This window comes from Sorex araneus, chromosome X (assembly GCF_027595985.1).
Source record: "Sorex araneus isolate mSorAra2 chromosome X, mSorAra2.pri, whole genome shotgun sequence".
NCBI lineage: Eukaryota > Metazoa > Chordata > Mammalia > Eulipotyphla > Soricidae > Sorex > Sorex araneus.
The window spans coordinates 165,289,031-165,312,237 of record NC_073313.1 but is presented as its reverse complement, the minus strand read 5'-3'; the positions used below and the strand labels follow the sequence as shown (position 1 = coordinate 165,312,237).

The 23,207-nt window shown below is 60.0% G+C and overlaps 1 protein-coding gene across 4 annotated transcripts in view; it reads left to right on the top strand.

Moving 5' to 3' along the window:
* The window catches only part of ABL2 (ABL proto-oncogene 2, non-receptor tyrosine kinase), a 76,601-nt gene that overhangs the window by 46,181 nt on the left and 7,213 nt on the right, over positions 1 to 23,207 (top strand). For 2 of the 4 annotated variants that reach the window (XM_055120337.1, XM_055120334.1), the window contains exons 2-8: positions 12,640 to 12,702; positions 14,690 to 14,860; positions 16,708 to 17,003; positions 17,745 to 18,017; positions 18,970 to 19,054; positions 20,180 to 20,357; positions 21,122 to 21,306. In XM_055120337.1, coding sequence (XP_054976312.1) covers positions 12,640 to 12,702; positions 14,690 to 14,860; positions 16,708 to 17,003; positions 17,745 to 18,017; positions 18,970 to 19,054; positions 20,180 to 20,357; positions 21,122 to 21,306 — 1,251 coding nt within the window. Of the gene's footprint in view, positions 1 to 10,309; positions 10,428 to 12,639; positions 12,703 to 14,689; positions 14,861 to 16,707; positions 17,004 to 17,744; positions 18,018 to 18,969; positions 19,055 to 20,179; positions 20,358 to 21,121; positions 21,307 to 23,207 lie in introns of those variants that run through there. The other 2 variants (XM_055120335.1, XM_055120336.1) reach the window with 2 other exon arrangements.

Here is a 23,207-nt window from a genome sequence, read left to right as displayed (position 1 = left end):
CCACAGGGCACATTTCCCACCACCAGTGTCCCCCCTTTCCCCAGCCTCTACCCCCCACCCCCAGCCTCCCTCTACGGGAGACACTTTCCTTCCTGCTCTCTCTCTCCTTTTCCTTGGATGCATTATGGTTTGCAACACAGGTGCTAAGAGGTTGTGGTGCTTGTCCAGCCCTGGTCGATTTGTGTCGTTCCCCAGGGAGTCTTATGTCCCCCACACTTTTTTTTTTCTTTTTGGGTCACACCCAGCAATGCACAGGGGTCACTCCTGGCTCGTGCACTCAGGAATCACCCCTGGCGGTGCTCAGGGGACCATATGGGATGCTGGAATTTGAACCCGGGTCGGCCGCCTGCAAGGCAAACGCCCTCCCCGCTGTGCTATCACTCCAGCCCCCCACACACACACCTTTTGTGGGTAGTTCCTCTGTGTGGGCCACTGTGTTTCCACTCTCCCACCCCCTCTCCCCCAAGGGGCACAGATCCCTCATCTGTTGGGATAGTTTTTGTTTTTTTTTTCTTTTTGGGTCACACCCAGCGATACTCAGGGCTGACTCCTGGCTCTGCACTCTGGAATTACTCCTGGCGGGCTCGGGGGACCCTATGGGATGCTGGGAATCGAACCCGGGTCAGCCTCGGGCAAGGCAAATGCCCTCCCTGCTGTACTGTCGCTCCAGCCCCAATATTGTGATAGCTTTGTCTTTGGAAGAATGTCAGAAGGAGGGGCTGGGGCGATAGCACAGCAGAGAGGGCATTGGCCTTGCACACGGCCGATCAGGGTTTGATCCCGGCACCCCATAGGGTCCCCCTAGCTGACCAGAAATAATTCCTGAGTGCAGAGCCAGGAGGGGGCTGGAGCGATAGCACAGCGGGTAGGGTGTTATCCTCGTATGCAGCTGACCCGGGTTCAGTTCCTCCGTCCCTCTCGGAGAGCCTGGCAAGCTACCGAGAGGATCCCGCCCGCACGGCAGAGCCTGGCAAGCTCCCCGTGGCGTATTTGAGATGCCAAACACAGTCACAACGAGTCTCACAATCAGATATTACTGGTGCCCGCTGGAGCAAATCGATGAGCAATGGGATGACCGTGGTGCAGTGATACAGAGCCAGGAGGAACCCTGACCATTGCTGGGTGTTACCTAAAAATAAAAAAAATAATGATAAAAAAGATCATTGTTGAAGTCACATCGTGACTGTTGGCCTCGGGCTGGCCCTGTGCTCCTTTGGGCCTTTCTTTGACCTCCCAGTCAGAGGTCACTCTCTCCAAGGCTGGGGTGGGGGGCGGGGGGGGCGCCTGGCAGCCCCCCGAGTTTGGCTGTGGTGGAGAGTAGGGACTCAGGAAGGTTTGGGGGGCAGATAGCTGTTAGGGCAGGGTCACACCAGGTGATGCTCAAAGGTTCCTTCTGGCTCTGCACTAATTCCTGGCAGTGCACGGGGGACCCTATGGGATGCCGGGAATTGAACCCGGGCCGGCCATGCGCCAGGCCAACGCCCTCCCTGCTGTGCTATCTCTCCAGCCCCCAACCTAAGCATTTGAGGCCAGTGGCAAGTTACAGCTCTCACGCTGGCGGCTCCTCCTCGAAAAAGTGGGGTAATCGTTACTGTTTTGGTTTTTCTGTTTTTGAACCGTACCTGGCCGTGCCTCAGGGTTGACTCCTGGTGGGGCCGTGATGGGCATCGAACCCCCATGAGCAAAGCAGGTGCCCTACCCACTGTACCGTCCCGCTGGCCCCATAGTGTGCCGGGGGGGGGGGCATGGTGTGTGTGGGTGTGTGTGTGGGTGTGTGTGTGTATATTTTTAAACTGGTGTTGAAATGAGCTTAATTATAATACAGGGTTTATTGGAAACAAGGACTGGCAAGCAGTAGATAGTATTTTCTGCCATTATCTATCTTCTTCGTTGCTTCTGGAGAAATGTGCTCAAAAGTCCAAATGTCGGGGCTGGAGCAATAGCAGCGGGTAGGGCGTTTGCCTTGCACGCGGCCGACCCGGGTTCGATTCCCAGCATCCCATAGGGTCCTCTGAGCACCACCAGGAGTGATTCCTGAGTGCAGAGCCAGGAGTCAGCCCTGTGCATTGCCAGGTGTGACCCAAAAAGCAAAAAAAAAAAATTTAAAAAGTCCAAATGTCGGTGTGACAGCTGTGGGTTAGTATGACGTTGCTTTTTCTTTTTTCTTGTTTCGGTTCGTTTTGGGGGGCTATACCTGGCTGTGCTGAGGGATCTCTCCTGGCACTGCTTGGGGGGGGACCCTCTGGGGCTCCAAGGACTGACCCCAGCTCTGCAGTGGGCAAGGCCAGTGCCTCCCCTCCGGGCCATCTCTCCAGCCCTCTCTCTCTCTCTCTCCGCCTTCTCTGCCCTTTCTTCCTCCCCTGGGCCGGGCTCAGCCCTCAGGAACCGTTTTGATGTCTCGTCTACATTCTTAGTCTCTCAGGGAGTTAGAGTGAGCATGACAGTTCCCGGTTCAGCATCCAGCTAGAGTCAGTAGAATTCAAGTAACACAGAAAGAACATTGAAATGGGTTCCTGGGATGGGGACAAGTTTAACCCCACTCCTTCGTTGACCTGGAAGACGCTGCAGAACTGTTGGCTGCTCCCCAAAGAATTCTCTGCTGAAGGGATGGGCACTGGAACGTGGTTTGGCCCAGTCTCGAATAACTTTGTCTCTCGTGGTGATGCAGTTAAAAATTTTTCAATTCTATTGTGAAGCAATATAATTGGATATGCCAAACACGGTAACAGTGAGTCTCTCAATGAGAGACGTTACTGGTGCCCGCTCGAACAAATCGATGAGCAACCGGATGACAGTGACAGTGAAGAAAAAAACTTTGAATATTGTTAGTATTTGGGTTTTCTTTTTCCCTCCCTCCTATTAAAAAAAAAATCCCTGGGCTGGAGACGGAACAGAGGTGAAGGTACTTATGTTGTGGCTGCAGCCGTGTTCGATGATTCGAACCCTGGTGCCACGCAGTGTCCCCCGAGCAGAGAGCCAGGGTGCCCTTACACATATACATCATGCTTCATACATACTACATAACACTACATATATTGCATCATACGCTCCCCTCTCAAAATTGCACACAAGTCTAAATTGATCCTTGGGTGAGTGACCAGCAGTGACCACATCATGGGGTTGCTGGTGGCCAGAGTCTCTGCTGCCCAGGGCTGTCCCCCACATCCCAGCTGGGGCCAGAGACGCATGCAGCTTTCCTGTGAGTCATGGTACGCACATGTGCAATCTAACGGCGTGTGTCTGTGGCACACGTGCGGTATTCTGGCAGGAAAATGGCCCTTGGGGTCACATCCTGGCTTGGCCAAGGGGCTCCGGAGCCGGACTGATTTTGCCCGAAGACGGGACTCTCAGAAATGATGCATTAGAAATGATGCCAGCAGACTTGTAAGGGGAAGTGGAAAACGGGGACAGTGTTTGGTCCATAAGTGCTTCGTAAGCGGGCGCTAATTTTACGGTTGCTCCGAGTTGGCGTGGGACCCGGCGCCCATGAGCACTCCCGTCCGCCGTGTTCGGGATAGGCTGGCGAATCTGAAGGAAAATCAGTGACAATGCTGTCCGTTGCGGGAGTCTGGCCAGCCAGCATCTGGATTGCTCTGCCCCAAAAAGGCAGGTCTCTAAATAGCAGCTTGAGGCAGCCCTGCCCTTGCAAAGGAAGGACAAGAGACTGCGGTGGTGAGGAAGAGGGAGGCCTCGAGACCAGAGGGGGCTGCGTGCAGTTCCTCCTGCACACCACGTCCCCTTTCAAGAGCGACGCTGGTCACGCGCAGGGCTTGGACCGCGCCGGAGAATAAGGGACGGCAGGTTCCCGTTGCCCAGGGCGAAGACTCGCCCTCCCCAGAGAGGAGAAGGGGGACATTCGCTCTTTCTTCCCCAGAGTCATCAGTCTAGAACTGAGCATGGCGCTTGAGTTCTTAAAAGTCTGACACTTATGAATCAACAAAATTGGGGCTGGAGCGATAGCACAGTGGGGAGGGCACTGGCCGTGCACGCCACCAACCCGGGTTCGAGTCCCAGCATCCCGTAGGGTCCTCTGAGCACCGCCAGGAGTGATTCCTGAGTGCAGAGCCAGGAGTAACCCCTGAGTATCGCCAGTTGTGACTCAAAAAGAAAAAAAAAAAATCAACAAAATTATAGTGTATTGCAATAAGGTTCTTCTGTTACAATCAGGAGCTGTTGGGAACCTCGTTGCTTGATTTTGTGACTCACGGGGACTATTTCTACACCGAGGCAGTTGTGTTCTAGCTGCCAAGTGGGTAGAATACTTTAGGAATGGACCACAACGTGTGTTTTATTTAAGATTGTGTTCGTCCTTAAGGATTAAAATTGTGGACTGGTGCGATAGCACAGCGGGGAGGGCGTTTGCCTTGCACTCAGCCTACCCGGGTTCGATTCCCAGCATCCCCTAGGGTCCCCCGAGCTCCACCAGGAGCGATTCCTGAGTGCAGAGCCAGGAGTCAGCCCTGAGCATCGCTGAGTGACCCAAAAAGGGGGGGAAAAATTAAAATTGAACATAGCCTTATAGAACAGCTACTTTCCCACTGATGAAATTGGCTTCTAGCTTTTTTAAGCCTCGTAAGTTTTGGAGCTCTTATATCTTAAGAATCTGAGCAAAAATCTAGGACAAAAATGGAAATGAAAAGTTTCAGTTCGTATTGATCAACTCTATGGACTAAACCGCCTGTTACCAAATTCCAAGTCACAGATATTGGAGTTGGCCGGTTATATTCTTATTTTACTTCTAAAGCTAAATATTGCTCTAGGGTCTATATGAGAGAGGTGAGGGCAAGACTGGATAATAATGCCCCAAAATCATCAGCACTGATATATTTTTTGAGGATGGAGGGGGTCACACCTGGTGATGCTCAGGGCTGACTCCTGTCTCTGCACTCAGGAATCACTCCTGGCAGTGCTCAGGGGACCCTATGGGATGCTGGGAATCGAACCCGGGTCAGCCACATGCAAGGCAAATGCCCTACCCGCTGTGCTATTGCTCCAGCCCCTCTCGCCGCTTTTTAAGTGAACCAAAAAACCAGAAATGTTTTTGGTGAAATACTGACCTCGAGTATTTTTGTTAGACACCAATAACCTCATTTCCCCTGTTCCCCCCTTGGTGGTCTTTTTTTTTTCTTTAAAAAAAATTTTTTTTTAATTTTATAAGGTAGTTCACAATATTTGACATTTACTCTCCAAACACCAATCCACCACCATATTTCGGGTGTTTCCATCCCATCCCAAACCCCAATCCCTACCCCAAAGCAGAACTGAAATTATATATTTTGTACTGTTTGCTATGAAAACCTGCTGAAAATGCTACAAAAAGTATCCTAAGAGGAAAGAGTGGGAAGATTGTTGTATTTCAATAGGGGCCATGAAGACCTTGTATAAGAGATAACTGGCATGTTGTTAGAGATTAAGTCTGGTGTGCTGTTACATATCTCTGTTAAAAAAAAATATGTATTCACATATATTCATATTGGGCGTATTCATATCCCAAATACAGTAACAGATATGTACATACCTCTCAGAGAGCCCGGCAAGCTCCCGAGAGTATCTTGCCCGCACGGGCAGAGCTTGGCAAGCTCCCCATGGCATATTCGATACGCCAAAAACAGTAACAATAACAGGGCTCATTCCCCTGACCCTGTAAGAGCCTCCAATGGTTGGGAAAGACGAGTAACGAGAGGCTGCTAAAATCTCAGGGCTGGGAGGAATAGAGACGTTACTGGTGCCTGCCCGAGTAAATCGACGAACAACGGGATGACAGTGAGACAGTGATGTATTTCCCTCAGAGGTTGGTTGCCTACTGTTTGAACCCCATCAAGTGTGGCGGGCACTCTTGAAGTCCGGGCGGTGTTTCGGCTGCCAGGGCTGGGTCCCTTGGGGCGGGGCAGGGCGTCACCCACCCCCTCCGGGGTGCCCCGAGTGAAACAGCCTGGCATGGGGTCCCGAGGCACGTTTACGGTGAGCGTCATGTTGTGCTCCCTTCCGGGAGAGAAGGATGTGCCATCCAGATGGTGGTCAGTGACGAGATTATCTGGCGCCACCAGGGGTGGCTTGTGGGTGTGACCACTGAGTCGCCGGAGACGGAGACGGGGGTACGTACGGGCAGAGGGTCCCCGCTCCCAGCCCCGTTGAACCCAGAGTTCTCAGTCACAGAGTCCCGCACACCTGAGCTTCCTGGGGCTTCACTCGGGGGTGAGGCTTGACCCGAGTTGGTTTCTGTCCCGGCCGTGGTGTCCGGGGATCGTGCTTGGCCATGACGCTGGGTGGCCAGTGCCTCCTTGGAGTACGTGTGTGTGTGTGGGGGGGGGCTGTGTGTGTGTGTCTCTGTGTGTGGCTGTGTGTGTGGTGGCTGTGTGTGTGTGTGGCGGTGTGTGTGTATGTGGCTGTGCGTGTGTGTGTGTGTGTGTGTGTGTGTGTGGCGGGGGGGCCTGCAGCCAAGTGGGTGGCCCTGGCCAGCCCCTGGTCCTCACACACCCGCAGCAGAGGGGCTCAGGGTGTAGAGGACCCGCTGGCCTCTTGCTCCTCACCCCCAGGCCTGGTGGTTCCTGCAGCCGCAGGCCCCTGGTGACGCGCGGCCGCACTCGGCTCCCCCCCCATGCAGTGCACACATCCGCAAGGCCCCGTCTGACTCCTTCTGTCGGGATGACGCGGGCGTTGGGCCACAAATAGCTCGCACCGGGCTTGGTCCCTGGGGCACTCCTTCCAGGACGCAGACAGCTGGGGCCCCTCGGCTGGGAGGTGCTTTCTGAGAACGTCTGAAGGGCCTGTCTGGGGGCACCCCAGGCCACTCTCCCCCGTGGGGGGCGTCCAGGCTCTGCAGGACCCCCTTCCCAGCGGAGCACCAGGCCAGGGCCCAGATGAGCTGACACCCATCCCCCCACCCGCTGTGTGTGCGTGTGTGCGTTGCCGTTTGCTTGTGTTTCCTGCTCACATGTGCCGAGCTAGGCCTGCCGGACCTCCACGTTGGAGGCAGGCGGGTCGCTCCAGCCAGCGGGATAACGACGAGCTCACCCGGGTGGGCGGCTGAGTCCGTTTCTCTTGTCAAGAGGAAATTAATTAGCCCCAAGGTCATTGCGTTTCTGTTAGTTACTCTGTGCTCAGTTTGATTCTTCGGCCGTGGGAAGCTTTGAAATGGGACCAGAGCTATAGCACAGCGGGGAGGGCGCTGGCCTTGCACGCGGCCGACCCGAGTTCGATCCTTGGCATCCCCTAGGGTCCCCCGAGCCCCGCCAGGAGTGATTCCTGAGTGCAGAGCTGGGAGTCAGCCCTGAGCATCGCCGGGTGGGACCTAGAAAGCAGGGGAAAAAAAAAACATTTTTTTTTTTTGTCAGCTCAAATATTCAAATAACCAGGGGCCACTGGTTGGTGGGGGGCGGGGGGCGGTGTGCTGGGGGCTGGTCCCCCTGCCAGCCGGGCCAGCTGGCACTCAGGCAGTGACAGACTTGGGGGTGCGGCCGGGGGCGCTGGCTGGTGGGTGCTGATGGCCTCGCCCCGCTGAGCTGTCCCTGCGGCCCCCGCGGCCTGTCTGATGGCACGGGTGGGGGCCGCTAACACAGAGCCTCCTCCCTCGGGTTTAAAAATAAAAACAAAACCGCCTCTTGGGTGTCCCGGGGGGTTCGAGTGGATGTGCAAGGGGAGCACAGTGCAGGGGCCTCGTCGGAAGCCAGAGCTTCTGCACAGCCTGAAAGCATCCTCGAGAGCTCCCGACGGCCCACCGTGTACCCACGGCACACGCCAGCCAGCGCCAGGGCTGAGGACTCTGCTCCTGGTGGGCAGACGCCCACCCAGGGCTGCAGGTCAGCCCGGAAGCTGCCCGGTGGCGGTGGCGGGGTTGCGGACTGTAACCCCCCTGGCCCGTCCTGGTCAGCCAGGAAGGAGGAGCTTGGCCGCCCCGAGCCTGCCCCAGCAACTGCTCGCTTTGGCTTTTTTTTTTTCCTTCTTGGCTTTTGAGGCCACCTCCCTGCAATGCTCAGGGCTGACTCCTGGCCCTGCACTCAGGAATCACTCCTGGCGGGGCTCGGGGGACCCTACGGGATGCTGGGAATTGAACCCGGGTCGGCCGTGTGCAAGGCGAACGCCCTCCTGGATGTGCTGTCACTCCAGCCCCTAGCTGTTTTTATTTTTTAAGTATCCCATTTTAGCTTATCTCCAGGGTGACTTAATGACTCCATGACGAGACACAGCAATCTTCACTGACTTCTAAGGAAACATTTTTTTTTCCCCTTTTTGTGTCACACCCTGCGATGCACAGGAGTTCCTCCTGGCTCTGCACTCAGGAATCACTCCTGGTAATGCTCGGGGGACCCTATGGGATGCTGGGAATCGAACCTGGGTCGGCCGCATGCAAGGCCAACGCCCTACCCGCTGTGCTATCGCTCCGGCCCCCTAAGGAAACAGTTTTTGATCATTGTTAGCAAATTACAAGCGATATAAAATTATTGAGGGCAGTCTAGGGGGTTAGGCTTAAGGGGCATTTGGGGAAATTGCGGGTGTTGGGGACAGGTGTGACAGGGCAGGGCTGGACGCTTGTAGCCGACCATCAGGAGCTGCTCTAATCCACAGCCCTTACGTGACGTGTGAGGGGAAAATTCTAAAATGAAATTTAAAGCATGACCTCTGTGGTGGATTCTTTTCCTTTTGGTTCTGCGTCCTGGAGCCTCCTGGACTGGTCTGTCAGAGTGATCTTCGCCCTCTGCTTTGATCGGCGTCTCGGGTCTCTCCCCTGTCTCTGTGGTTGCTGTCTTTTGTCTGCACTTACGGAAGCGTCTTTCCCCCCCCCCCCCTTTTCCTCTTTTTTTGCTTCCACCCATCGAACATGGTTGAAGAATCCTGAGACGCGAGGAGCCGTTTCCTCGGACCCCTGCTGTTCCCGAGTCTCTGTCCCATGTCCCTCGTTTATCCTGCTTCCTCTCTGTCTGGGGGGCTTCCCGGCCTCTGGCCCACGCCCGCCCTGCAGGAGGGAGACAGAGTCCGAGGGGCTGAGGGACAGTGTTCAGCCCCGCGGCTCCGCCTGCCCGTGGGTCCGGCTCCCCCCTGAGCTCTCCTGGGGCCCCAGTTCTCTGTCCGTCTGTCTGTCTGCAGCTCAGGTGCCTCACTGTGGCCCTGGCATGGCGTCTCTGGACTTGCACAGCATCACAGGGCCTGGCCCGGTGGAGTCGCTCGCGTGTTCTGCGCGCGTGGCTTAACTGACTCCTGTCCCGAGGGGAGGTGCCCGCCGGCCAGTGCTCACTTGCTCCCATCAAGGGCCTCCCGGACCGCCACCACCGCCTTCCCTGCCTGTGATCTTGCCTGTCCCGCCATCCTCTCCCCCCCGGGGGCTGGGAGCCGAATCCTGACCCTCCGAGCCCCTGCAGCCTCCCGCCTAGCCTCCCCATCCCAACCAGCAGCTCACCTGTGCCCCTGCTTAGACCTTTGGCTTCTGGCCCTACCGCCCCCCTTTGAAAGCGGTGACACTCCTGGCCCCGGCTTCTCCATCCCTGGGGAACTCTGCCCTCAGATGTTCAGTCCAGCAGGCTGCTTTGTGTGTCGGGGCCAGGCGCTGAGCACTGGCTTGTGAGTCCGCGGGGCTTGCTAGAGAGGCCTGCGTACGTCTCTCCCAGGGCTGAGCACTGCTGCAGAGAGAACTGGGTCCCACCCGGCGATGCTCAGGGCTGACTCCCGGCTCTGCACTCAGGGATCACTCCTGGCAGTGCTCAGGGGACCCTGTGGGATGCCGGGGATCGAACCCGGGTCGGCCGCATGCCAGGCCAACGCCCTCCCCGCTGTGCTGTCGCTCCGGCCCTGACTTCGGAGCACTGAAACCTCCTAGGCGCTCTCACCCGTGCCCGGCGGGCAGCGCCTTCCCGGCCCTGGCGCTCGTGAATCAGGTGGCAGCTATTTGCCCGGGCGCTGCGGTTCCTCGCGGTGATGTCAGTGGAGGGAGGCGAGGCCGGGGTGTTGCCGGGCGTCGCCTCCCGTGCCAGGGTGTGTTTGCTGTTCCTTGTGTGGTTTCCTCTGGGGAGACGCGGGCAGTGCCCACCGCCCCCATCTCAGTCCCTTCGGGCCGGGGGGCAGGGGCTGCTTGGCTGATTAGCTGGGGAAGCCACCGGCCTCTGACTCACCCTGGCGGGGAGAGTGTCCCGGCCTTCCCGGGTGGCTCCGCCACCCCCCCCCGGCCCCCCCCCCACACACACGCCAATGGGCCTCCCGCCAATGGGCGCCTGGGCCGGGTCGTGAGTAACTGTCACATGCCTTTCCCGTTGCTGGCCCGCGCCGGGATTCTCACACTCCCCTCTCGCCTCGGCCGGGAGCAGAGCTCCTCCGCCCCGTGCCCCGGCACAGCATGGTCCTGGGGTCGGTCCTGCTTCCTCCCGGCGCTTATGGCGGGGAGACGGCGTCCCTGGGCTGCGGGGAGCCCTTGGCGGCCGCGCTGTCCCGCCTGGCAGGTACGGGGTCGGGCAGGGGCCATGGGGAAGGGCTGGCGGGGGTCGGCAGGGCTGCGGCCGGGAGGGAACTCGCCCCTTGGAAGAGACAGTTCAGAAAAGTAAACAGCGCGCGGCAATGCCGGCCCTGAGGAATAATCCACGCGCACGTTCTCCACGGAGCGCTTCCTGGAGTCAGTGACCGCGGTGTTCCAGAGGGCGGGAGGGAGTCGGGGGCAGCTGGGAGAGCAAACAGCCCGGAGCCGTCACGGCGGTCGAGCGATGACCTCCCGCGGGGGCCGGGAGACACAGCCCTCCCGGCCCTGGAGCGTCCGAGCCGACGGCGTGTGTGCGGACTCGCCCGGGCCTGCGGGTGCTGGCCAGTCCTCGGCCCAGGCCCCGAGGGGTCAGCGGTGGCGGCTTTGGAGGGGTCATCCCAGAGCTGAGGATGCGGGGGTTGCGGGAGTGGGTGGCTCCGTGCGCGGGCAGCGGGCCCTGGGTGCTCGGAGGACAAGAGTGAGCGGGAAGGAGGCAGGAAGGAGCCAGTCTCTGGCTGGACGGGGCGGTCAGCTGGGGAGGGGCGGGGCCGGCTGGCCAGTGCTCGGGCCTCGGTGGGAGTTTTGTCCCACGCGGATTTGCCGGCAGATGCACTGACAGATGCCAGTATGTGTCTTGCGACTTTCCGTAAACGTGGGTCTCAGCCTGTCCGTGCCAATGCCAGGGGGCCCAGAGTAGAGGAAAGGAGGAAGGAGAGGGGAGGGAGAAGGGAAAGGAGGGAAAGTGCCCTGGGCCGGCCCTGCCTCCTCTCGGCCCAGCTGGGGCGTGCTGGGCTGGCTGGCGCCCCTCTGTCCCCCTCAGAAACCTTCTGACACCCCGCGTTCCCCACGCCCCACCCCCGCGGCCTCAAGGCGAGCTTCCTTCCCAGCATGAGACTGGGCACTTGCGAGCAGGGCAGAGAGAAAGCCTTGGCGTGGTCAGCACCTGGACGGACCCATGAGGAAAGAGTTTGTGATGTGCGCATTGTCCTTCAGGCCGTGGAGAGAAAGCTGGGTATCAGGCGTCGCTGAGACTCGAACCCACCAGCACACTCTCTGGGGCGGGGGAGATTTGGCTTGGCAGGAGGGAGGGCAGTGCAAAGGGCCTGTGGCAGGAAGGTAGCTGTGGGCTTCAGGGCCAGCCGGGAACCGGTGAGAAACGGACCGGCTCTGGGCTGAGGCCAGCGAGAGTTCGGAAGTCCCTGTCCAGCCTCTCATTCCAAACAAGGATGTGTGGCCCCGTCAGGACTGAGCTGGAGGGGACAGGGTCCTTGTGACTGAGGAAAAACGCGGCAGCATCTGTGGCCAGTCGGTGGGTTATGTGCCATTGTCATGTGGCGTCTGGTCAGGGCCCCGCGATTCCTGCACCTACTCAGCCCCTGCACAGAATTCTAGCCATGCTGTCGTGGTTATGATAGAGAACCAAACTCGATTTGCCCAGAGACGTTTTTGTTTCAGGTTGGACCCGAGGATGCTCAGGGCTGAACCCTGGCTCTGCACTCAGGGATCATCCCGGCGGTGCTCAGGGGACCCTGTGGGATGCCAGGGATCGAACCCGGGCCGACCTCGTGCAAGGCAGACGTCTGCCCTGCTGAGCTGTCACCCCGGCTCCCCATAGCCCTGGAGATTTAAAGTCCGTTTCTTTGTTAATGGGGCAGCACCCGGGCCAAGCCGCCCTCAGACCCCTGGGGGTTGGGACTGCCCGGCCATGGGGTTCCCACCCCTTGTGTCCGTGTGGGCGGCTCAGCCACCTGCCACTGCTGGAGTGACTGGCTAGAACTTAGTGAGCTTTTTTTTTTTTTTTTTTTTCCTTTTTGGGTCACACCTGGTGATGCACAGGGGTTACTCCTGGCTCTGCACTCCGGAATTACTCCTGGTGGTGCTCAGGGGACCCTAGGGGATGCTGGGAATCGAACCCAGGTTGGCCGTGTGCCAGGCCAACACCCTCCCCGCTGTGCTATGGCCCTAGTAGCCCCTTAGTGACTCTTGTGCCCAGATTCTGGAGCGAGGCTGGGAGCTGGGGCCTGGTCCCCAGAGGGAGAGACGGCGGTGGCGGGCAGGGACGGCCGGGCTGCAGACGCCGGGCGCGGGGGCCGGACCCCCGGTTCTCGGCCTGGCAGGGCCGAGGTAGAGCGCATGGCTGGGTGCCGCCCCGGGGAGGGCGGGAAAGCGTGACACGGCCCCGTTTTTGTCTTGCCCAGATCACTCTGCCCGCTGTGTGGAGGCTGGATTTGATGAGGGCGACCAGACTGGAGGCTGCCCAGGTGAGAGACGCCGGGGCGGGAGAGAGAGAGAGAGACAGACACACACACACACACGCATGCACACGGCTGGGCAGAGTCAGGGGCCCGATGGCCACGCACACACACACACATCCCAGGTGAGAGACACCGGGGCGAGAGAGAGAGAGAGAGAGAGAGAGAGAGAGAGAGAGAGAGAGAGAGAGACACACACGCACACGGCTGGGCAGAGTCAGGGGCCCGATGGCCACGCACACACACACACACACACACACACACACACACACACACAGCCCAGGTGAGAGACGCCGGGGCGGGAGAGAGACAGACAGACACACACACACACACACACGGCTGGGCAGAGTCAGGGGCCCGATGGCCACGCACACACACACACACACACACACACACACACACACAGCCCAGGTGAGAGACGCCGGGGCGGGAGAGAGAGACAGACAGACAGACAGACACACACACACACACACACACACACACACACACACACGGCTGGGCAGAGTCAGGAGCCCGATGGCCACGCAGGCGTTGGGGCAGGGGGTCCCGGGGAGAGATACACACACACACACACTCACGGCTGGGCAGAGTCAGGGGCCCGATGGCCACGCACGCACACACAGACACACACACACAGCCCAGGTGAGAGACGCTGGGGCGGGAGAGAGAGAGAGAGAGAGAGAGAGAGAGAGACAGACACACACACACACACACACACACGGCTGGGCAGAGTCAGGGGCCCGATGGCCACGCAGGCATTGGGGCAGGGGGTCCCGGGGAGACACACACACACACACACACACACACACACACACTCACGGCTGGGCAGAGTCAGGGGCCCGATGGCCACGCACATACACACACACACACACACAGCCCAGGTGAGAGACTCCGGGGCGGGAGAGAGACAGACAGACAGACAGACACATACACACACACACACACACACGGCTGAGCAGAGTCAGGGGCCCGGTGGCCACGCAGGCGTTGAGGCAGGGGGTCCTGGGGACACACACACACACACACACACACACAAACACGGCTGGGCAGAGTCAGGGGCCCGATGGCCAGGCAGGGGGTCCCGGGCCACGGCTGTCATTTCGCGCGGGGGGGGGGGGGGGCGTTGTGCGTGTCTTTGTTCAGGGGGCTCTGAAGACAAAGAGAAGGACAGTCCGGCCGCGCAGAGGGTCCGTGACGCCCCCAGGAACCCGGGTCTCACCCGTGGGGGCACGTGCCGGGAGCTTCCTGGGCCCTCCGAGAAGCGGCTGCCGTTGTACAAAAAGGGGAATGGGCTCGTCTTAAATAACGCGACGGGAGAGATGGGAGCCACTCCCCAGCTCTCCGAGCAGTGCCCGCACGCACGCCCCGGGCACACCCAGAGTGGTACTGAGCCACAGTCTGTGTTTCGCAAACAGTCTCAGAATTTTTCCTGTAGGGCACTAATTCTGCGATTGTTGAATTATATATATAGATACGTAACTGGGGACTCCAACTGGCAGGACTCCTGGCTCTGTGCTCAGGGGTCACTCCTGGCGGGGTTTGAAGGGACCAGAGGGGATGCCGGGGATGGAACCTGGGTTGGCTATGTGCAAGGCCTTCGCCCTCCCCGCTGTGCTGTCGCTCTGGCCCCTCCTTCTCCCTGAAAGTAGCGGGTCCGGATTTAGACAGTGGGCGAGTTTTCAGAAACCTGCAGTTCGGGAGTCGGGGAAGATGGATAAAGGAGAATCGCTCGCTCTTCGAACCCCGGTTAGCGCAGGCCCGCGTGGGTGGGGCCTGTCGTACAGCTCGAGGGCCCTTCCCTCGCTCTGGTCTCGGCGTGTTCAGGGTCTGACTTAAGCGCCCGCGCCCTGTCTCTCTCTGAATCTTGTTCACCTCCTCCCTCCCCTCCTGCTGCGTCTGGCTGCCCCCCCACCCCCGGCGGTGCTCGGTGCTCGGGGCCCGGGGTGGGGATCCGTCCTGGCCCCGAGGCGCCCTGAGCTGGGTCTCTGCCTTGCAGAAGCGCTGCACCGGCCGTTTGGCTGCGACGTGGAGTCGCAGGCCCTGAACGAGGCCATTCGCTGGAGCTCCAAGGAGAACCTGCTGGGCGCCACGGAGACGGACCCCAACCTCTTTGTCGCACTCTACGACTTCGTCGCCAGCGGGGACAACACCCTCAGCATCACGAAAGGTGAGCGTCTGTGGCGTCCGCTCGGGCCCCGGGCAGGGCAGGGAGGGAGGCCCAGCACCCCCCACCTCCCGACCACCGCCGGGAGACCCCCCAGTACGCTCAGGGGTGGCCCCCGAGCCCAAAGATTGAACTAATGCGTTTTTCCCTGAAGAAATTTTTTTTTTTACTATTACACGTTTCGTTTCATTTATTTATTGACGTTTTTGGGTCCCACCCGGCGATGCTCAGGGCTGACTCCTGGCTCTGCACTCAGGAATCACTCCTGGCGGTGCTCGGGGGACCCTATGGGATGCCGGGAATCGAACCCGGGTCGGGGTGTGCAAGGCAGATGCCCTCCCTGCTGGACAATCACTTCGGCCCACATACCTTTTGTTTCAGTCTATCACACGTATCACATTTTTTTTAAAAATGTCTCTTTATTGAGTCACAGTGAGATACACAGCTCCGAGATTGACTGTGATCGAAGTTTAGTCACGTCATGTTCCAACTCCCACTAAAGTTGTTTTTAGGGGGGTGGGTTTTGGGGGCCACACCTGGTGATGCTCAAGGCTGAGTCCTGGCTCTGCACTCAGGAATCACTCCTGGCGGGGCTCGGGGGACCCTGTGGGATGCCGCGGATTGAACCCAGGTCTGCTGTCAGTACGAGGCGCGAGCCTTATCCTGTCACTCTCCTACTCAGCTGTCACTCCAGCCCCTTTGTTCTGTAAAACAGTGTTTTGAGGAGTTCTGCGTCTGGGTGAAATGATCGAGGTTTGGCTCAGCCTCGAGGGCCCAGAACTTCGCCTTAGGGTCCGGGTTCGAATCTGGAAAGGGCTGCCACCACCCTGTGTGACTGGGGCGGGGGGGGGGGGCTTGGTCCCAGAATCCTCCACTCTGTGCCCGCACTGGGCACCCCGCCCGGACCTCCCGAGTCCCTCTCGCTGGCCCCCTTGATCCCAGCTGCCCGCCGACCATGGACTGGCCGCCCGACACGCAGGCCGAGCGCTCTGCAGGGAGAGTCGAGGACCCCCACCCCAGTCCCCCTCGCACCACCAGGGAGACCCCCAGCACTAGCAGAGGTGACCCCAAAACCCAGTGATCAAACTAAAGTGACATTTTTAGGGGGGGGCAGGCTTGGGGGCCACACCTGGTGTTGCCCGTTTTTAAGAAAGTGGCGTGGGGCCGGAGCGACAGCACAGCGGGGAGGGCGTTGGCCTGGCACTCGGCCGACCCGGGTTCGATCCCCGGCATCCTCTAGGACCCCCCCCCCCGAGCACCGCCAGGAGTAATTCCTGAGTGCAGAGCCGGGAGTCAGCCCTGAGCATCTCCGGGTGGAACCCAAAAAGAAAAAAGATAAAAATAAGATCAAATCACTCTTCGGGGCCAGAGCGTTAGTGCAGACAGTGGGTAAGGCGCTTGCCTTGCGTGCAGCAAACCCAGGCTCTAACCCTATTCGAGGGTCCCCTGAGCCGTGCCGGGAGCAGTCCCTGAGCACAGAGCCAGGAGTCAGCTCTGAGCAGCGCCGAGTGTGACCCAAAAAGCCACAAAAAAAAAAAAAAAGAAAAGAAAAGAAAAGAAATAGCGACGGTGAGCTGTCCTCAGTGGCCTTTGCCTCTGCCCTACATCTGCGCCTGAGACATTCGTCCCCGTGAGGAGTCTTGGGGGGGCCTTTTGGGCCTTCGGGTCCCGGGGGAGGTGATGCTTGTGGGGTCCGTGTGCCGAGTCTCCCTCCTTGGGGGGGTGCCCGTGCCCGGCTCCACCCAGGAGGGAGCACTGGCCTCTCAGGCCCAGAGCCAGGGTGCTGGGTCCCGCGGAGCCGTGACCTCTGTGTCCGTGACGCCCCCTAACCCCCCCCCCCCCCCCGCCAGGCGAGAAGCTGCGCGTGCTGGGCTACAACCAGAACGGCGAGTGGAGCGAGGTGCGCTCCAAGAACGGGCAGGGCTGGGTGCCCAGCAACTACATCACGCCCGTCAACAGCCTAGAGAAGCACTCGTGGTACCACGGGCCCGTGTCGCGCAGCGCCGCCGAGTACCTGCTCAGCAGCCTCATCAACGGCAGCTTCCTGGTGCGCGAGAGCGAGAGCAGCCCCGGGCAGCTGTCCATCTCGCTGCGCTACGAGGGCCGAGTGTACCACTACCGCATCAACACGGCGGCCGACGGCAAGGTGAGCCCCGACGGCAGGGTGCAACCCTCCCCCACACACACGCAATCACGCACACACACACACCCGTGCATGCACGCACCCCGGTCAAAATGCAAATCGTGATGACGGAAGTTGCACACAGTTGCAGCCAACCTGGGTTCAAGCCCCAACACCCCGTGGTGTGGTTCCCTGAAAATCGTCGGCTGGTGGGGGGGATCCTCAAGCACAGAGCCAGGAGTGAGCCTTGAGCACTGTTGGGCATGGCCCCGCACCCCCTCCAAGGTCTGGTGGTGTTGTCACCATGCATGGACACGCACGTTCGTCCCCGGTGTGGAGCTGACCCACGTGGCCTTTGAAGTCACAGTCAGTGGGACCCGGAAGTTCTGCCGGAGAATTTCGGCTGCGGGAGCTTTGGACACGCCCAGGGCTGACTCCGGGCTCTGCGCTCAGGAATCACTCCTGGCGGTGCTCGGGGGGGCCCGATGGGATGCGGGAGATCGAACCCGGGTCGGCCGTGTGCAGGGCAGACACCTTCCCTGCTGGGCTGCCTCTCGCCTGTCTTACGTCTGTGGGCCCCGCAGTCTCTGAGAAAACGTCTGGGGACGCCCCGGCTGGCTGTTTCTTTGAGAGCCTCCGGGCGCTCCTGGCCTCGGGCGGACCTTGACCTTTCCCACCCTGCCCGCACCGGGGCGGAAGCCAAGGGGAGGGTCGTGGGCGAGGGTGGCGCCTGCGTCCTAAGCGGCCCGCCCCCCGCCGCCCCAGGTGTACGTGACGGCCGAGAGCCGCTTCAGCGCCCTGGCCGAGCTCGTGCACCACCACTCGACCGTGGCCGACGGGCTGGTGACCACGCTGCACTACCCGGCGCCCAAGTGCAACAAGCCCACGGTCTATGGCGTGTCGCCCATCCACGACAAGTGGGAGATGGAGCGCACCGACATCACCATGAAGCACAAGCTGGGTGGCGGCCAATACGGGGAGGTCTACGTGGGCGTCTGGAAGAAGTACAGCCTCACCGTGGCCGTGAAGACCCTGAAGGTGAGGGGCTGCGCGCAGGCACACGCGCACGTGCACACACACACGTGCACACAGTCACATACATGCGCGCACAGTCACACGTGCACGCACTCACACGCACACACGCTGTCTCTGTGCACATACGGACATGCACACATGTACAAACACGCATATGCCTGTGCACATGGGCACATACACACGTGCACACAGAGACACATGCTGTCTCTGGGTACACACACAGTCTCTGCATAGACACACGAACACAGAACACACAGACACACACACAAGCCTTTGACACAACACACACGCTCAGGGGCTCAGTGATGGGTGTGGGAGCCTGAGGGCGTTTGCGGCCCGGGAGCGCCCCCTGGTGGAGTCTCTGAACACACACACACACACACACACACACACACACACACACACACACACACACACACACACACACACACACACACACACACACACACACACACACACACACACACACACACACACACACACACACACACACACACACACACACACACACACACACACACACACACACACACACACACACACACACACACACACCCCCCCCCCCCCCCCCCACCCCACCCCACCACCACCACCACCACCACCACCACCACCACACCCCTCAGTGATGGGCTCCGGAGCCTGAGGGCGTTTGCGGCCCGGGAGCGCCCCCTGGTGGACAGCAGCAGCACGTGCTGTTGGAGACGCCCCCTGCCCCCTCCACCTGCTCTGCAGGCTCAGCGGGCCTTTCCCCGGGGCCCCTGCCGCCAGCACCCTGGCATCGCGCTTGCGGGGAGCGCGGTCCTTCCCCTGGCGATTCCCCCAAGGCTCAGGGCTGGCATCTCGCTCTGCCGGGAGGAGGGCGCGGGGGCGCGTGTCGGGGGCCGTCTCCACTCCTGCCAGGGCCCCGGGGCCGCCTCCCCCTGGCGTTTCTCTCTGACCTTTCACCCCGTCGCAGGAGGACACCATGGAGGTGGAGGAGTTCCTCAAGGAGGCCGCGGTGATGAAGGAGATCAAACACCCCAACCTGGTCCAGCTGCTCGGTGAGCTGCCCGGGCTGGCGGCCGCCCTGGCATGTGGCCCAAGAGGGTCCCCCAGCTCCCTCCGAGGGCCCGGCTCTGGTCCCTGCGCAGGGCCAGCGCTGATGGTTGCTCAGAGCCACCCCGGGCAGAACCCCAAACAGACGCAGCACGAGCGGGGGGGGGGTGCCCATGTCTCCGACCACCTCCCGGCAGGAGGGGGCCCAGCGCCCCCAGACCCCCGCCCCGCGGGGCCTTCTCAGAGCCAGGCTGGTTCCTGCACTCTGCCCACCACAGCTGCCTCCCAGGGTGGTCCTTGCCTCGGGCACCAGGCTCCGCGCTGGCCACGGTCTCCAGCCTGCCCACGGCTGCTGCTGCGTGTCTGTCCCGCGGGCAGCTGGGGCTGGGGTCAGGGCTGTGGACAGGGCTCTGAGAGTTTCCGTCTTCCAGCCCCTTCTAGAGTCAGTTACAAGAACCGCTTTGGGGCTGGAATGATGGACAGCAAGGAAAGGCGGGGGAGGGGGGCGGTTGCCTTGCACATGGCTGACCCAGGCTTGGTCCCCTGAGCCTTCCCAGAGTGACCTCTGAGGACCCCTGGGTGTGACCTCAAAACAGACCCCCTGCTCCTCCCCCCAAAAAAACTGTCCAAACTTTTTTTAATTTTTTTTTTAATTTTTTGCTTTTTGGGTCCCACCTGGTGATGCTCAGGGTTGACTCTTGCCTCTGCACTCAGGAATCACTCCTGGCGGTGCTCGGGGGACCCTATGGGATACTGGGAATCGAACCCAGGTCGGCCGCATGCCAGGCCGACGCCCTCCCCGCTGTGCTATCGCTCCGGCCTCAAACACTTTTTAGTGCATAAGACTAGGGCTTGATGCACAGCACAGAGAGACCCCCCCCCCATTGGCCGGTATTTTTTTTTAGGGGGGGTGACCAGGCCTGGTGGTGCCCAGGGCTTTCCCCCTGTCCCTGCACTCAGAGCTCACTCCTGGTGGCGCTCCGGGGACCAGCGGGGGCCCCAGGGTCAGAACCCAGGTCAGCTGCGAGCAGAGCCGGCGCCCTCCCCGCTGTGCCGTCCCCCGGGCGCCTGGGCGGGGTGCGTGGCCCGGGCGGTGCGGTGCGAGCAGCGGTGGCTCGTGTCGCCCGCAGGCGTGTGCACGCTGGAACCGCCCTTCTACATCGTGACCGAGTACATGCCCTACGGCAACCTGCTGGACTACCTGCGCGAGTGCAGCCGTGAGGAGGTGACGGCCGTGGTGCTGCTCTACATGGCCACGCAGATCTCCTCGGCCATGGAGTACCTGGAGAAGAAGAACTTCATCCACCGGTGCGTGCGCCGGGACCTCCGGGAAACTCGGGTGGCTCCTCCGTGGCGCCGTCTGTGCCTTCACCCCGTCCTCACCCCCGCCACCGAGCTAGACTTGTCCTGACGCTAATAGAAAGGTTTATTGGGGCCCGAGTGACAGCACAGCGGGAGGGTGTGGGCCTGGCACACAGCCGGCCCAGGTTCGATCCCCGGCATCCCCTAGGGTCCCCGAGCCCTGCCTGGAGTGATCCCTGAGAGCAGAAGTAACTCCTGAGCACGGCTGGGTGGAACCTGAAAATGCCCCCAAGAAAGAAAGGGGAAAAAAAACTTTACCGGGGGCTGGGGCTGGTCTCCAGACGCGCAGTGCTCTGCTCTGCTGCATCTCGGATTCTTCACACGCCCTGGTGGCGTCGTTTTGGGGCTGAGAGCACAGCGTGGTGGCCGGGGAGTTCCTTGCACGCGGCCAACCCGGGTTCCATTCCCAGCATCCCATAGGGTCCCCCGAGCCCCGCCAGGGGTGATTCCAGAGTGCAGAGCCTCAGGAATCACCCTGAGCATCGCTGGGTGTGACCCCCCAAAATATACCAGTGTGCTCCGCCTTCCTAAACAATGTGTCCCCTACCCCCCACCCCCCCTCCAGCAGTCCCGCTGCCCTTGGCGATGGCTCTGGGCCGGTGAGCGGGTCCCCGGCCAGCGCCTGGAGTGCAGACCCCGACTCGGGCCCTCAGGACCCCTGCCCCGCCCTGGCCCCGCCTGAATCGCACCCGCCGGCTCTTCCCCCGCAGGGACCTCGCAGCTCGGAACTGCCTCGTGGGGGAGAACCACGTGGTGAAGGTGGCCGACTTCGGCCTGAGCCGGCTGATGACCGGGGACACCTACACGGCCCACGCCGGCGCCAAGTTCCCCATCAAGTGGACGGCGCCCGAGAGCCTGGCCTACAACACCTTCTCCATCAAGTCCGACGTCTGGGGTAAGGCTGCGCACCCGGGGGTCCGCCTGCCGCGCCCTCCTGACCACTGAGAGCTGCTCAGCTCTGTGGCCCCCACCTCACCCCACCACTGAGCTAGACTTACTGAGCTAGAAACCCCCAGCTACTCGCCTCTTGCCTGGAGCCGCTGTTCTGTTGGATTCGGTGCGGGCCTCCACCGAAGTCAAAGGGAAACGTGCTTTGGTAAAAAGCAAGTTTCAGGGCTGGAGCGATAGCACAGCAGGGAGGGCGTTTGCCTTGCACGCGGCCAACCTGGGTTTGATTCCCAGCATTCCATAGGGTCCCCTGAGCACTGTCAGGAGTAACTCCTGAGTGCAAAGCCAGGAGATAACCCCTGTGCATTGCCAGGTGTGACCCAAAAGGGGGGAAAAAAAAAAAGCAAGTTTCCTCCCGGGTCGATTTAGTGCCAGCTTACCTGCATCGCTGTTCTGTGTAGCTACAGGAAGTGTGCCTCCGGTTGGAAACTCTCGTTACTAACGTGTGCATTTGAAACGAGTCACGGGGCTGGAGCGATAGCACTGCGGGGAGGGCGTTTGCCTTGCACAGGGTCGACCTGGGTTTGGTCCTCAGCATCCCATAGGGTCCCCTGAGCACCGCCGGGAGTGATTCCTGAGTGCAGAGCCAGGAGTAACCCCTGAGCACTGCCAGGTGTGATGCAAAAAAAAAAAAAGGCAGTTTGTTAAAAATACTTTTCTCTGAGATAGTGAATTTCAACTGAGTGGCTGGTAAACTAGGAACTTTTGTTTCTGCCTTTGACTACATTGCAAATCAGTGGAGAAAATGCAGCTTGATATTAAAGCAGTTTTGGTTTTTTTTGGGGGGAGGGTCACACCCAGCAACGCTCAGGGCTGACTCCTGGCTCTGCACTCTAAAATCACTCCTGGAGTGCTTGGGGGCCCCAGTGGGATGCCGGGGATTGAACTCGGTCACCTGCGTGCCAGGCAAATGCCCTCCCTGCCGTGCTATTGCTCCGGCCCCCTAAAGCAGTTTTCTGTAAGACATTGAGTTGGAGCTTTGATACACCAGCTCAGCCGGCCCCTGGGCTTGGCATAGAGCAGAGAGAGAGGCAGAAGAAAGGAAAGTAAACAGCGTTCTTGGGGCTGGAGAGAGTACAGCCTGTCAGGTGTGAGCTTGGTCCCTGCACCACACATGGTCCCCTGAGCATTGCGAGGCGTGCCGCCCCCTCGCAAATTAAAAAAAAAAATTCAGAGCTGGAGACGTGACTCGGCTATAAAACTATGCATGAGACCAGTGGTCCTCAGCACTGCCCCATGATCTTTTTTTTCTTTTTGGGTCACACCCAGCGATGCACAGGGGTCACTCCTGGCTCTGCACTCAGGAATTACCCCTGGCGGTGCTCAGGGGACCATATGGGATGCTGGGATTCAAACCCGAGTCAGCCACGTGCAAGACAAACGCCCTCCCTGTTGTGCTATCACTCAAGCCCCTGCCCCGTGAGTTTTATGGCCTGCATTCAGCCCCCGGCACCAACATGGAGATGAGTCCGTGGACGGGCCAGGGCTGTAGTACAGTGGGAGGGCGTTTGCTTGGCATGTATTCAATATGCCCAAAACAGCAACAACAAGGGGCCGGAGCGATAGCACAGTGGGTAGGGCGTTCGCCTTGCACGCAGCCGACCCAGGTTCAATCCTCGGCATCCCATATGGTCCTCCAAGCACCGCCAGGAGTAATTCCTGAGTGCAAAGCCAGGAGTAACCCCTGAGCATCGCTGGGTGTGACCCAAAAAGAAAAAAAAAAAAACACAAAAAAAACCAGCAGCAACAAGTCTCATAATGGAGCCGTTACTAGTGCCTGATCGAGCAAATCGATGAACAACAGGACTGCAGTGCTACAGTGATTGGCCCTGGGTTCGCTACCCAGCA